Source organism: Meleagris gallopavo, chromosome 21, assembly GCF_905368555.1.
Source record: "Meleagris gallopavo chromosome 21, MGAL_WU_HG_1.1, whole genome shotgun sequence".
Taxonomy (NCBI): domain Eukaryota; kingdom Metazoa; phylum Chordata; class Aves; order Galliformes; family Phasianidae; genus Meleagris; species Meleagris gallopavo.
Genome location: NC_139424.1, coordinates 6,162,298 through 6,175,743, shown reverse-complemented (window position 1 = coordinate 6,175,743; position 13,446 = coordinate 6,162,298). Strand labels below are relative to the sequence as shown.

Sequence of the window (13,446 nt, the reverse complement as noted above, 5' to 3'; positions counted from 1 at the left end):
TCCCAACTAGCACAAAGATAAAAACATCTGTGTTTTCATTCTAATTAAGGTGAATTAGCAAGGTGATTCAGTTCTGGTTTTGGATGGCATATTGGTCTCAGCTTTTCTAGATCTTTTTCTTATAAAAGTTCATTTCATATTATCTCTGATAACTTTTTTTTTGTCTGAAACACAATTAATTAGATACCAAATGGGCTGCACTGCAATTCCAAGCGTTAGAGGCAAGGAAATCCCTTCTCCTCAGCTCACATTCCACTTATCTGCCACACCAGTACACCCCACTCTACAAGGAACACTGAAAAAGGAGTTAATGAAATTGCTAATGTAGGAATGCATTCCTTTCAAGCAGGAATTAAAGTGGAGTTTTAGCTGTACAGAATTAGGCATTCCCTCCAACTTGTACATGGATGCATCTGTATTAATTTATGCAGCTGTTTAGTTACAAGTGTTGCAAGCTGATTGTAAGTTATCAGTATGTGCCTTGTACTGTAAACTGTTATTGTAATAAATTTAATAATCATAATCCATCTGTAGATGTCTCTTGTGCCTCTCTCTTATGGGGAGTTTCAAGCTGGCCTACAATAGATCCCTTTTTATTAGAGCAAAGATAAATATTCCAAGACAAAGCAGTCCAATTTACTACATTCTCGGCCTCTTCGACAAAAAGCAGAGTATTTTGTTTGCTCTCTGAACCCCATCTACTGTTAAATATTCTGCTTTTAGTCCAACAGCAGAACCAACATGACGTTTGTTTAGACAGATTATCAAAACTCAAATCATCTACACTTGGACTAAGTGCCTAGCTACCCAATTAAAGTAAGTACAAAGCTCGTTCCACTGCAGGGTCTTTAGCTGGCACGTTTTGCATTTAATTGTACTGACATTTCAACTCAGGTTACCAAGTATGCTGAACAAAATGTTAGAGAAAATACTAGAGTTGACTGATGATGGCAGTGCACACAGAACATCTCAGGAACTCAAACTCTGTCTACATTTTGACTTGAGATCAAGAAAACAAAGACTGTCTGCTTCTACTACTGAACTCCTACCGACAGGAAAGATGGTTTTGAAGAGAAACAGAAGAAGGAAACCAAACATCGTATTTCTTTTGCTATATCACAAAGAAAAGGTAGAAGATCAGAAGAAAATCCAATTGGTTCTATTCTGAGAAATATACTTTATGACATGTCAAAAAGAAGCCCAGAAGTTTTGGCAGCATTTACCAAAACTATGCTACAAAAGTACAAATGACTCAGCTGTTCTTCCTACTACAAACTGCTGTAGTGAAGTGAATCACACCATGTGCTTTCCTAACACAATACATTTCAAGTCTCCCAAGAAGCAGGAAATGACCAACTTATAAGATCTGTGCTATGAAAATTGTATTTGTGAAAGCACCACAGAAGTTTTTAGAAGAATTACAAAATCAGAAGTTTATTGGAAAATAAAATAATTTGAAGTGATGTGGAGGAGAAAAAAAAGACACCAGTCCAACATCTTAAAATACTGTACAGGAACAGGAGCAGCCACAGATGCAAAAATGAAGAAGAGCTGCTTACCTTTGGAAGGCCTCCGGTAGGCAGGGATCTCCAGCAAGATACCCTCACCTCCATTGCCAGCCCTTAAGTGAGGTCTGGGAAGGGGTGGACCCTGGCTTCACCCCTTCTGGTCACTCAGGTGAACTGCTTGCACCTGAGCTCCCCTGGCTTGGCCCTGCCCTCCCACCAGGTGCTCCATCACTGCTTCAAGCCATGACTTAGCATTGCCACTACACAAATAACAACAGGAAAAAAAAGCAGGAAAAAAGAACATTGTGAAAAGCATTAAGAACACAATCTATAAACTATGATTGTTGTCAGATATCCTACTTACCAAGTTATAGTGCAAAGATAACTTCTTGCTTATGGATGGACAGACACACCTAAAATACTACCTCCAGAACAAGCAGATATGAATGTAATACATGAGAAAAGACTGAAATACCTTATTACACAAAAAGATGACATTATTACCAATATAATAGCATTAAAAATGACCCACACATTGGATACAGTGTGTACCTTACACTTTATTTCTGTACAGGTCCCTAAAGGCAAACCCAAATGTATTTACAAAATCCACATGTCAATATGCATTAGCTTACAAAACACCACATTACAGACAGGGATCCCCTCGATCCTTATCCAGGCTGTTCCGTTGCCATTTTCCCCTCTTTTACAGGTGTTTATGATTTTTGAGAGCATTGCTGGGTGCTGATAACTCTTGGTAAGGCCTGAGACTCTCAAAGCATTAAGAGCTTAGGAGTTCATTCTGATCCAACTGTAGAGAATAGGAGCTGCCTGTGGGAGCTTTCTCACCTTAGGCTGTTCAGTATTCCTACAACTCCCCAGAATCTTCAGATGAAAAATACTGAAGATAAAGCTGGACTGATTTAGACAAATTTAATACTTTGACTGCACAAACTGATGGAAGGTGTGCATCAAGTGATCCATTAATCCATTTCTAAAGATGTTCCACTATAGCACATAAAACTTATTTTATGAAACCTAAAAATAAATAGCTAGGATACTCTTCTGTACAAATGTCCATGAAGCAGCGGATTTTCCTCTTGGTGGAGAAACCAAGAGTTTTTGTCCACTACAGTGACATTAATCTTCTTCTTTCTCAATGTAAGATTTAGCACCAACTCGTGCCATCTGCCTTGCCAAATAGCGGTCCCTTGCTGACATGACAGTCTCTTCATTGCTCCGTTTGGCAAATTTGCTCATGCTCTCAGGTGGTTTTTGTGTCTGTTCTTTCTCCTCTTTCTCCCCTTCTCCATCCTTACGTTTCTGCCCAGACAAATTCCCAGAGCTGGAGCTTTTCTTCTCATCCACCTCTCTCTCTCTTCCCTTTCTCTCCTTTTCCAGATCAGCGTCATCTTTTCCTAAAGCTGCAGGACTGCTTTCCCTCCTGTCCCTGTATTTTTCATCACTACTACCTTTCTCTCTCCTCTCTTTTGAATGATCTTCCTTCTCTCTGCATTTCTCTCCTCTCTCCTTCTCTCTGTCACTGGATCTATCTTTACCACTTCTTATTCTTTCTTTTTCTCGTTCCTTTTCAGAACACTTCTCCTCTCTCTCCTTTGCCTTCCTCCATTCTCTACCATGCCCCTCCCTCTCTTTTCTTTCCTTTTCCCTTTGTTTATCATCTTGCTCTTCCCTCCTTCTGTAATAGTCTTTACCACTGTGATCCCCATATCTGTGTCGCTCTTCCTTCTCCCTCTGGTGATCCTTCTCATGGGTCCTACTTCTCTGATAGTCTTTTTCCCTGTACTGTTCATCATAGCCCTTTCTGCTTGGTCTGCCCTCTCCCTTCTTTGTGAGGTGATTTGTCTGGTCTTTTGTGCGCAGCTCTTCCTCCGCACTGGAGGAACTCGGTGACCTGGACTGCCTCTGGCTCTTGTGACGTTTAGTCTCCTCTTCACTGCTCTCAGAGGAGGCTCTCCTTTTCTTCTTTTTCAAACTCACTTTAACAGATTTATGTTTCTTCTCATCATTACTATCACTTTCTAAGTCAGTATCAGCATCTGGATTATCTTCTTCTTTAGCAGAAGGTTTGAGCCTTTGTCTTTCATATGGGCCTTTGTTCCTTTGGCTGGATTCATCATAGCAACTGTCAGATTTATCTTCCTTTATCCTACATTTTTTATGTTAAAAAAAAAAAAGGGAGAAAAAAAACCATTACACAGCCTGAAATCTCAGACTTCTCTATCGGTTGACTTCTGATCAAGACTTCAACAGGACTGTAAACAAAAGATGCAGCTGAAAAGTCTACAGAAGGAAATCTATTTGGTGCTTAGGTTCCAGGAATCTAGCATAAACCATTTCTATTAAAGATCTGCATCTGGTTCATTGGTGAATGCAAGTTGATGGATTTATCTAAAAGAGTGAGTATGGTTAAGTATCTGCAGTCTCTATCTGAGGAACATAACAGAGATTTGCATTCTTGTGTGAGCTTTCTGGCAAGCAAAACATTTCCTTCTCTGTATTTTTTTTCCCCTATTGTCAGATAATCATTGAGAGAAGAAGCAGGTTGGATGTCTCAATGATAGAGGCAGGAACATAGCTTCCATGAGTAGATTTTTAATTCAGTAGTTCCGAAGCTCTCATTCTTGTGGCTAAACAAAAATCAGGTACCTTTTAGCAGCTCATAGATTTGTACATAAAAAAGATGATCCATGAAGGACAAATTTTGGCACTAGGCAGAACAGGTTATGCTTTGTCACACTTTCCTGACTGGTAAGGAAATACATGTTCCATCACACACAGGCTCTCCTAACCAGCTACAATAACAATCTGTGGTAAATTCTTGTGGATCAGCACACCACCTATTATTTCCAATGTGTGGCATATCCTGATAGCAAACAATCTACAATTCCTTTATTTCACATAGCCAAGTAACTTCACTGTGAGCGCATTCCTCATGTAAGGACTTTCTTTCTAACAATTCACTCTCAGATTTGGTACATCTTTTGATGAAAGCTGCATTTTCTTTGTGATAGCAAACATTTATGCAGTGAGATTGAGGTCTGAGGACTATCCCAAGTGAATTTTAACCTGAATTAACTGTTACAAATGATCATTTGTTGCATATAATGAACATATATCCCCTTCAACATATTTATCTACAGGACAGGATTTCACCATCTCAACTACATAAATAACTCAGCCTCATCTCATTACTTTGCCTTGGACTGTGTATATATTAAGATCTTAAAATACTCCATCTGAACATTCACAGTTTATTTGATTCATTTCCTTTTACCACAGCATTAGCACTGAATTTGTTTATTTTTCATGAACCTGCAAATGTGGAATGAGTATAAAGTCATCATTACATGTTTTTTCAGGATGTTAATACCAAAGTCACTTCTCTTACCCATTATAGCTTTTGCCCTCTTCGTGATTGAACACACACAATTTAATGCAGCTTGCAAAATATTATGCAAACTAAAGTAAATACAGGTTAGAATAATACGAACTATTACAAGCATGACAGTCTTCTGACACTTTTTAACTTGTCCTCCATGTTTTTTTGTCTTATAATTTATACCAGTGATGATCACTGGACATTTTCCAAATAACTCAAGCATCTGTACCAACTAATCACTTTACCCCAACCAGTGTGTTATAGCATTCCCTGTCTAATTCTTGCAGTATTCCATACGTCTGGAACCACATCCAAGCAGAAGCTATTTTATATCTGAAGCCCTTCCGAACCGCATCATACCTGGCTTCACGGAAGCTGCATTTTGGCACCTCCTCTTCCCCTACCCTCTGGTTTAAGAGATGTCTGTAGAACCCACTGAGGTCCTTCTGTTTGGTCACATCCAGGTATGCTAAGGGGAAAAAAGCAAGGCTAGATTTACTGTGCTCACGAGACACAACTCGCAACTGGTAAAGACAGCAACAAGAATGCTATCTCCATCCCAAGAGGTTTTTAGCCTGGAGTGGAATGAGCTCTGAACAAACTGATCTGACTTCATTGCAGGCCATGCTTTAAACAGCAGACTGAAACAGATGGCCTTCAGAGGTCCACTCCAACCTGAATTATTTTATTCTAGATGCTGAAAATGCCAGAGGTTACACCTCAACCAATTTTACCTTGTTTGATATTCTACTATGTATTGTAAGTCCTATTTCAATGACTGTTTAAGAGATCCCACCTAATATGTGAAGTCAGAGAGTGTGAGCATCACTGTACCCCAGACTTACAAGTCTTCTTCAATAACTGACACTTTCTCAAAAATTAAAACCTCAACAGTACTGACACACAAATGGAGGAGCTTCCCGTGTTCCTTCAGTAACCTGTACAAGGCAAAATAACAGATGGAAAGTGGGATCCAATTCAGTATCTGCCATCTGCTCTTTGATATTTAAACCATACCAAGGCTCACAGAAAGATTGGATGACAGTACTGTCTGTCATTACAGGGTCATACTTCTTCTAAATGGAATTATGCTGCTTCAGTGTCAGTCTCACCCTCCAGAGCTGCCTCTCTTCTTTCTCTTTCCTCCTCCTCAGCCCTCTCTTGCAGCTTCTTCTTATAGGCTGAAGTCACAAAAGCCTCTTTGTCAGCAAATTCTCCTCCCTCCATTTCACGCTCTTTTTGAATTTTTCTTTCCATTCTTTTTTCTTGTTCCTTCTTCCTAATCTCAGCTGCTTTGAGGATATTGTGGATGTATCTGGGCTAAAAGAGAAAGGAAAAGAAGGTATAATGCTGAGAGATAATTAAGGTGGCTAAAAAAACACAATTTGGGACTGTTGGAGATGTTGAATGGAGTTTCTAACAGAAAAAAAAAGTCACAGAAACTAGTCTAACACATTCTTATGCTGATAACAATCTTATATAAACTGTAATTCCCTTTTAGGGAGATTAAAAAATACAGAAAGATATGCCATATATCATAAGTGAGGTGGGAAACTTACAGTCTGCTTCCAGAGTACCACTGGATCAGGGACTCTGAAGTATCTGACTGACCGAATTCTACCAGAATTGCTGCACATTACTACCTTAGGTAACAGCTTTGAGCACAAAACTCGTATGCCCCATTACAGAATCCATTCAGCAAAGCTTAAAAGTTAAGCAGTTAAAGTTACTCCAAGCACAGATAAGACAGAGCTCAGACAGAGGGAACACATTTTCAAGCACGGACCTTTTTCTCGTCTCTCCCCGATAACAGCCTGGCACTGCTTTCTTTCTTCTTCTGCTGCATTTCATCATAGATACTGTCATATTCATACACTGTAGCATCTTCTGACAAAGCCTTCTGAATTTCCAATTTCGTCTAAATCAAGACAAAATAAAACAAAACACATGGGGTGGGAACTGACACAAGAATGAAGCATGAAATTAAAGGCAGTAATTTCCTAATCTGCCACAGGCACGAAGATCCTTCACTGCACCTCACCTGCTTCATTGCCTGTTTCTTCAATGCCTCTTTCTGAAGACTTTCACCAACAGATGGCTGTAAGAAGAAAAGATTGCAGAAATAAAATTAATCACACTGACACAGCTCAGGTGATTTTTCTGCCACTCTAACAAACAACTATACAAGCAGTTTCTTTCTATCAGGGAGTCTCTCACTTCAATACCATTTTTCTGCAAGCAAGGACAACTAAAAATCCATTCACATGCACACAATGGATCTGCCTCTTTCCTGAGCAAGGTACTGCAGCACTTCAATACATACACGTCTTGCATAAAAGTGGTGATGGATGTAAGAACACAATTTTAATGACCAGTTTGCCTAAAAAGCCACAAACAATTTGATGTCATTTCACAAAACAAGTGGTCTCAGTTAAGAAACACCCAGAGATCTGTGGAAACTGTTCTGTCCCAACACCGTTCTCCAGCCACTGCCAAAAAGCTCAGGAAGAAGACCTATCCCCCACAGCAGCACGGGTCAGCCTGGTGGTGTAAGGAGCTGGCATATCAGCAGTCAGACTTCTAGCCAACGCCAGCTACAGCCAATGCTGAAACAAATTCCTAAGGCAGAATGCTTGCCACACACCTACACATTCTCATCAACACTAAACTTCTTTCTGTCATTGCTAGAATAAAAGTAAAACACAGAACCCACCCCCCCCAAATGAACCAAACTGGAGTTATACCCTCCTGCCAATGTATGTATCAAAATCAATTTAATGTTCTCACATATTTATACTGCAGAATACAGAAGGATAAATCTTCTCAGTGATTTTATAATTGTATTTCCAATAGTTTGTGACAGTTCAGTGCTGCTCAGAACACACTTGCACATATTGGTTCAGAGAAGCAGCAGTGCTGTGCAGGCATTCTTACTGACAGCAGAAAGAGAAGCATTCAGAGCAAGAACCAAACACCCGAAAGGATTTGGTTAGACTCTGAGTTTGATCAGTATCGTTAGTTCTGTATTTTTAACAGCAAGAATGCTGCTGATGGGAGCAGCACGTACTTCCAAGCACTCACGTTTAGCTGCTCAGCTATTAATACAATTAATATGCTGGAAAACAGCAGTGATAATCCTCCCTAAGAAAAAAAGCATATCCGCTACTAAAAATGTTTTCTCATCATCATACTTTCTATAAGCAAATGAACAAACCAACCCTGAGTTTTAATTAGTTTTGTCTTTTAATTAGTGCTGCACTAGCCCGCACATCTCTTTCCTCACCCGGTAGACAGTGCTGTTTATTAAGTACCTTCACTATAAACGAAGGGAATTGTTTCCTTGTTGCTGCCATGAACAGTTTGGGGCAGATGGGAGCCTGATGCTCACCCAGCTCCAGCCCTGCTCCCCCACGGTTCCGGGATGCTCACGTTGGCTTTACAGAACAGCACTGAGCCCCTAAGGAGTCTCTGCACACAGACAACAGAAAGCACAGACTCCACAAAAGACAGAACAGACCCCGCAGCTGTATTTACAGAACACCAACATATCTGTAACACTGCATAGAATGTTTTCCCTGTCTGCCCACGTGAGATAAATGAGTTGATCTGCAAAGACAAAACAATCTCATTATTGTACACACACTCGTAAGGAAGCCCACCTGCAATATGTTTGCCCAGAATGGCAGCAAGTTTACAACAAACACCTTCCCTAAAGGTTTATGACTGACAATTTCCTGTTGTGCCCTGAGCTCTGATAGATGAGAACTTCCTGTTCTTTTGTATTGTTTTTACTTATCAACTGCCCATTTATTAAAGACCTATAAGCTCAGCAATCTGTCTCACACTCGTACTGCACTCAAGCTATTCTTCCAAAGCACAAAGCTTGTAGTTTTAATATCTGCTGGAAGGCAAAGATATTTTAACCCTCTCCTGTTAAATCACACAGAAACCATGCAAACAAACAAACTTCAAAACAAGATTCTAAAGTCTACCTACCCTACAAGGCCAGGGCAGAAAGCTGTGATGTGAACAAAAAGACAATAAATAAATAAACAGAACAGAGGGCCTCCGTCTATGAGCACTTTCACTGTTTTCTTCCATTTCTTAAGGAAAAAAAGAACACGAAAAATAAGTCCACATGGCATTAACTCTCCTTGGCACACACTCCCAGCTTCCAGCAACCCGCAGCAGAGGACTTCCCGCACGGGAGGATGCACCTGGACCACTGCTGGACACCACGAGCATCCCTTTGTTTGACTCATCCATTTCTGAACCCATTTATAGCTCTGGACACCGCAACGTCCTGTGGCAATGGGTTCCACAACTGCATCACACACTGGCTGGACAAAAACAACTTCCTTTTGTTTCGATGAAATCAGTCTCTTGTTCAGTCCATAATATGTTCTGCTGCTCGTATTATGAGAAACAGCAAAACTGCTTTACTTTCTCTGAATCATTTTTGCTTTTCCATGCTTCCTCCACACTTACTTCTCCACTTTGCTCAGAGATCTCTGCCAGAGCCCCTCAGTCTGTTTGCTCCTTGTGCTGCACGAACCCCAGTCCTTATCACTACTCAGTACTTTTTTTTTTTTTCAGACACTGTGTTTTGTGGGATTTTTTGAAAGGAACTGTAAGCAAAAACAAAAATGGGTCTACAATGCAGTTTTCTTTTCAGTTCCAGTTTCTGGAAGTGTTTGCTCCAATGCTCCTCCTTTCTTTTGGGGGGTCACTAAAACAAGGCAGCCCCCCACCAGCCAACACTCACAGAACATTCCCACTGCCACCACCTGCATTGAGCACCCACTGCAATCTGTGTGCATTTTGGTTTTTATCTACACCGTGATCCTGAAGCAGCAGATCAGTTCTGAAGGTCGCTTGGTATGGTGCAGGTAATTCTAGTTCAATAAACAGACATTTTAATGCTGTAAAATGAGTCTCAACTTACAGAGATACTCCCAACTAAATGGTAAATGTAGAACAGAAAGCAGAGCAGTGCACAGGGGGAAGTGACACACTGCTCCTTGAGACACAACGCACGAATAAGGGGGTAATATGAGATACAACATGTGAACAAGGGGTGATGTATGTGGAGAAAACAAATAGATCACAAGTAGGAGTAAGCCAAAATGAAAGCTCATTTCTCACATCTCATTTTGCTGATGCGTCACCTATTCTCCACTAAAAGCTCTCTGCAGGACGACAACCTTCCCTCATATCTAAAGACAGTAACAACCCCTGCTTATGAAGGCAAATAATCAGAACCAGGGCATCCAGGAAGAACTGCAGCCACCTGCTTTGGTTGTCCCATTCAATACTGGTGAAAAACATCTCGAGAAGATTTCCATCCAAGATGTTCTGCTTGCTATGAACCAGCCCAAGGAACATCTTTATTGCTGGCTAACGCCCATTAATGTACTTTGCCACAGTCACATTTTAAACTCCTGCAGCAAAGGTACAGGCAAAGCCTTAATAAAATACACACAGTAGCATTAAAAAAAATAAAAAGGCAAAAGTTTGGTATCTTGTATATAATCACAGCCCAAGTCAGGTGTGCAGATTTCCCTGCACAAACTTTATTAGAGTTCAGTTAAAAATACATAATCTCCAGACGTTTGAGATGTAGTTCTGAGTGATAAGCTAGCAGGCAGGAAATGAAACCCCTCCCAAATGCAGCTCCTTATCTTGAAAGCTCTGAAATTATTATTGAACTAATAAAGTAATTTTGCTTTTTTTAAAAATGATCCTTTTTTGATAAAGGCAGTTATGAGATTATTACATTTTGCTGGGGATGTACCATACCAATGCACATGACAACTTTTAAGAGTCTTTATAACAGACTCTGGTAGCGAATGTCAGCTTTTCTGACAGAAAAAATACTTGATCTGTTAAGTACAAGTTAGCTGGCAGCACCATACATTGTTACTATTACTGTTATTATTATTATAATTGCTATCATTCATTATTTTACTCCTAAAATTAAAAAGAGAAAATACAGAAGTGAAAAAAAAAAACAAGTCACCTCTGGTCAGGAGCGTTTCCAGCCCTACCATTTGAGGTCTAATGACAACTCATCATCTGAAGCTCATTCTTGGGCTCTGGAAAACACAGAGTCCATTCCTGAATCTAGAGAAAGACTCCAAATCCCGAACTGCCACAGAAAAGGGAAGTACTGCTGCCCCGGAGGGCAGTGCATCCTATCATCCCTATCAGCTGTGCTCAAAGGAAAGTCTCTCCTTAGAGCCAAGCTGGCAGCTATGAGCTGAAGCAGAGGAACACCTCCACATGGTGCTGAGGATGCAGCTAGGTGAGGTGAGAGATGGCATGACAGACGTGTTAACATCCTTTGCATTTCCTATAAGCTGCAGTTTCACATTTGAGGCTGACTGGATACCACTGGGAAGCCCTCAGCCCTCCCATGCACTGTACAAAGGCAGCTTCAACACCCTCAGCAGCAGCAGATGGGATTCAGCCTCTCACACAGGTTGGCAATTGTTAGATTTGGGCTTATTGTCACAAAACATAAGAGCTACCAGTTCATTAAAAACCATTTAAAATGTTTGGTTATAGGAATTAGCAACTGACAAATATTATTTGATGCTTAATTAGCACTGTTCTTTGCAACTACACAATCAAAACAATGTTTTCTGGGCTGTGAGTAAAAAAAGGATAACATGCACTTAATGACATTATGATTAAACTATCACAGACAATTTCTGATTGATATTACTCAGTAAACTGCAACCTCATCTCCAGAAACAGAGAAAGAAGTTGCAACCTTAGCACTTATCCATATAGAGATCACCTCCACAGCTCTGAGTTCCTATCCTTTACCCATAGACTACAAAGCTACTGACTTTAAATTCTTCAAAACTTCTGTTTAAGAACACAGGCATCTGTAAGCACCCAAACCAGACTAAATGCTGAGCCAGTTCTCGGGTGCACCCCATGCAGCACTCCATACTGAAGTGTAATCTTTAGAGTGCAGCCCCCTCTACTGGAACAAGTAGAAAGTTAATATTTTCATTCTAACACCTTAAAAACAAATAAAGACTATATAAAAGAAAACTATAGCACTTCGAGCACCAATAAAGCGTGTGATCACTGAAACTCTGTACACAGTGTTCTCTTATTAGCAGAACTGAGTGCTTTTAGAATTACAAATCATCTGCACCCAAATGATTGTCTCTCAGTACCATGGCCATGAGCAGATGTGTACAGCAGACGTGTTGTAAGCACATCACTTACAGAATACGGCGCAAGTATCAGAAGAAAACTGTTAAACTGACCTCATCATCAGAGTCATCTGCAAACACTGAGAGCTTGTTGGAAGCCAGATTCTTCTGCTGCAATTTCTTGGGCATAATAAGCCCATACCTAGGGAAAAACACTGAAAGTTATTTTTCATGCTATGTACACATAGCAGGTTCCAAAACAGAGCTCTGCTATTTACAACTCTAGGAACAGAAGATGAGCAGCACTATAATGTATAGAGCACAGCTCAGGGCAGTGCTGATGGCAGCACAGCCTGCCAGCTTCTCCCACTGCCACCACTGCCTTTTTCCACACAAAGTTTATGGATAAAACTACCCACCTTCCTAAATTAGGCCACAGATACCTCCTCTAAATGATTTTTCTTTCTTCCCTCCTCAGAGAAGGAAGAAACGATTGCTCTTTAACTTGCAAAGGAATGACTCACACACAGTGCTCTGTAGACACACTTTTGGACAGCAGTGTGCACTACCAACGTACAGGTGGAGCTGGGGCAATCAGCCAGGCCCCGCATCCAGCTCACATCACATCACAGGGCAAACAATCAGCCAGGCCCTGCATCCAGCTCACATCACAGGGCGTCCCTGGGGCGGCTCAGCTCTGAGGTGGCGGTTGGGCCGCGCCGGGTGCACGGCGGTTTCTGTGCGAATCCTGAAGGGATTCTGTTTCGTTGGAGTGAAAACGTCCCCTCAGCGCCGCCGCAGCCGCCCCTCGCCCGTTCCCACGTGTATTTTTTTTTTTTTTTTTTTTTTTACTTTATAACGAACACAGTTTTACATTCAGGCCAACGCGGCGAGGCCACTGCCCGCCAACAAACACAGACTGGGACGACCGAGCGCTCCGTTAGCGCCAGCCCCGGCCCGAAGCGAGGCGGGACCCAGCCCGTGCCCGTCGTCTGCGGCGACCCCGTAGCGCCCCTCGGTTACCGCCACCCCGCCGCGGCCCGCACTCACTGCTTGCTTAGCGCCGCCATCTTGTCCCGGCCGCCGCTGGGCACAGCCGCCTGCTGCTCCGCGGCCGCAGATTCCTCCTGTTTCTGCTACTTTCCACCTTCCTCTCTCCGGCGCTCCCGCCGCACTGATCTCCTTTTTTGCTCCAGAAGGGTAGCGGGAAGCGAGCGGGAAGGGATAGAGGTAGGGGACGAATTTTGTAACAGCGGAATGGTGAGTGGCGAAAATGCCGCTGCGGATAGGCAGCGATCTGCAGCGCGCGCATCCCCCCGCCCCTCCCCCACCCGGCAGCGGGTGCTGCGGGACCGGCGTCCCG

At 41.8% G+C, this 13,446-nt stretch overlaps 1 protein-coding gene across 1 annotated transcript; it reads right to left on the bottom strand.

Moving 5' to 3' along the window:
* Positions 1-2,048: 2,048 nt before the first annotated feature.
* Positions 2,049-13,351, bottom strand: NSRP1 (nuclear speckle splicing regulatory protein 1). Its single transcript, XM_085241177.1, has 7 exons — positions 13,134-13,351; positions 12,198-12,285; positions 6,953-7,009; positions 6,698-6,829; positions 6,024-6,231; positions 5,272-5,380; positions 2,049-3,678 (listed from the first exon to the last, which is right to left on the bottom strand). Exons 1-7 carry the CDS (start codon positions 13,151-13,153, stop codon positions 2,649-2,651), a joined length of 1,644 nt encoding a protein of 547 aa, XP_085097303.1. The 5' UTR covers positions 13,154-13,351; the 3' UTR covers positions 2,049-2,648.
* Positions 13,352-13,446: the final 95 nt, after the last annotated feature.

Excerpts from the sequence above, each read along its gene's own strand:
- NSRP1 (XM_085241177.1), bottom strand. The coding sequence starts at position 13,153 with ATGGCGGCGCTAAGCAAGCA. Across the intron at positions 7,010-12,197 it reads CAGATGACTCTGATGATGAG|CCATCTGTTGGTGAAAGTCT; the intron begins GTCAGTTTAACA and ends TTCTTCTTACAG. Across the intron at positions 3,679-5,271 it reads TGCAGCTTCCGTGAAGCCAG|GATAAAGGAAGATAAATCTG; the intron begins GTATGATGCGGT and ends TAAAAAATGTAG.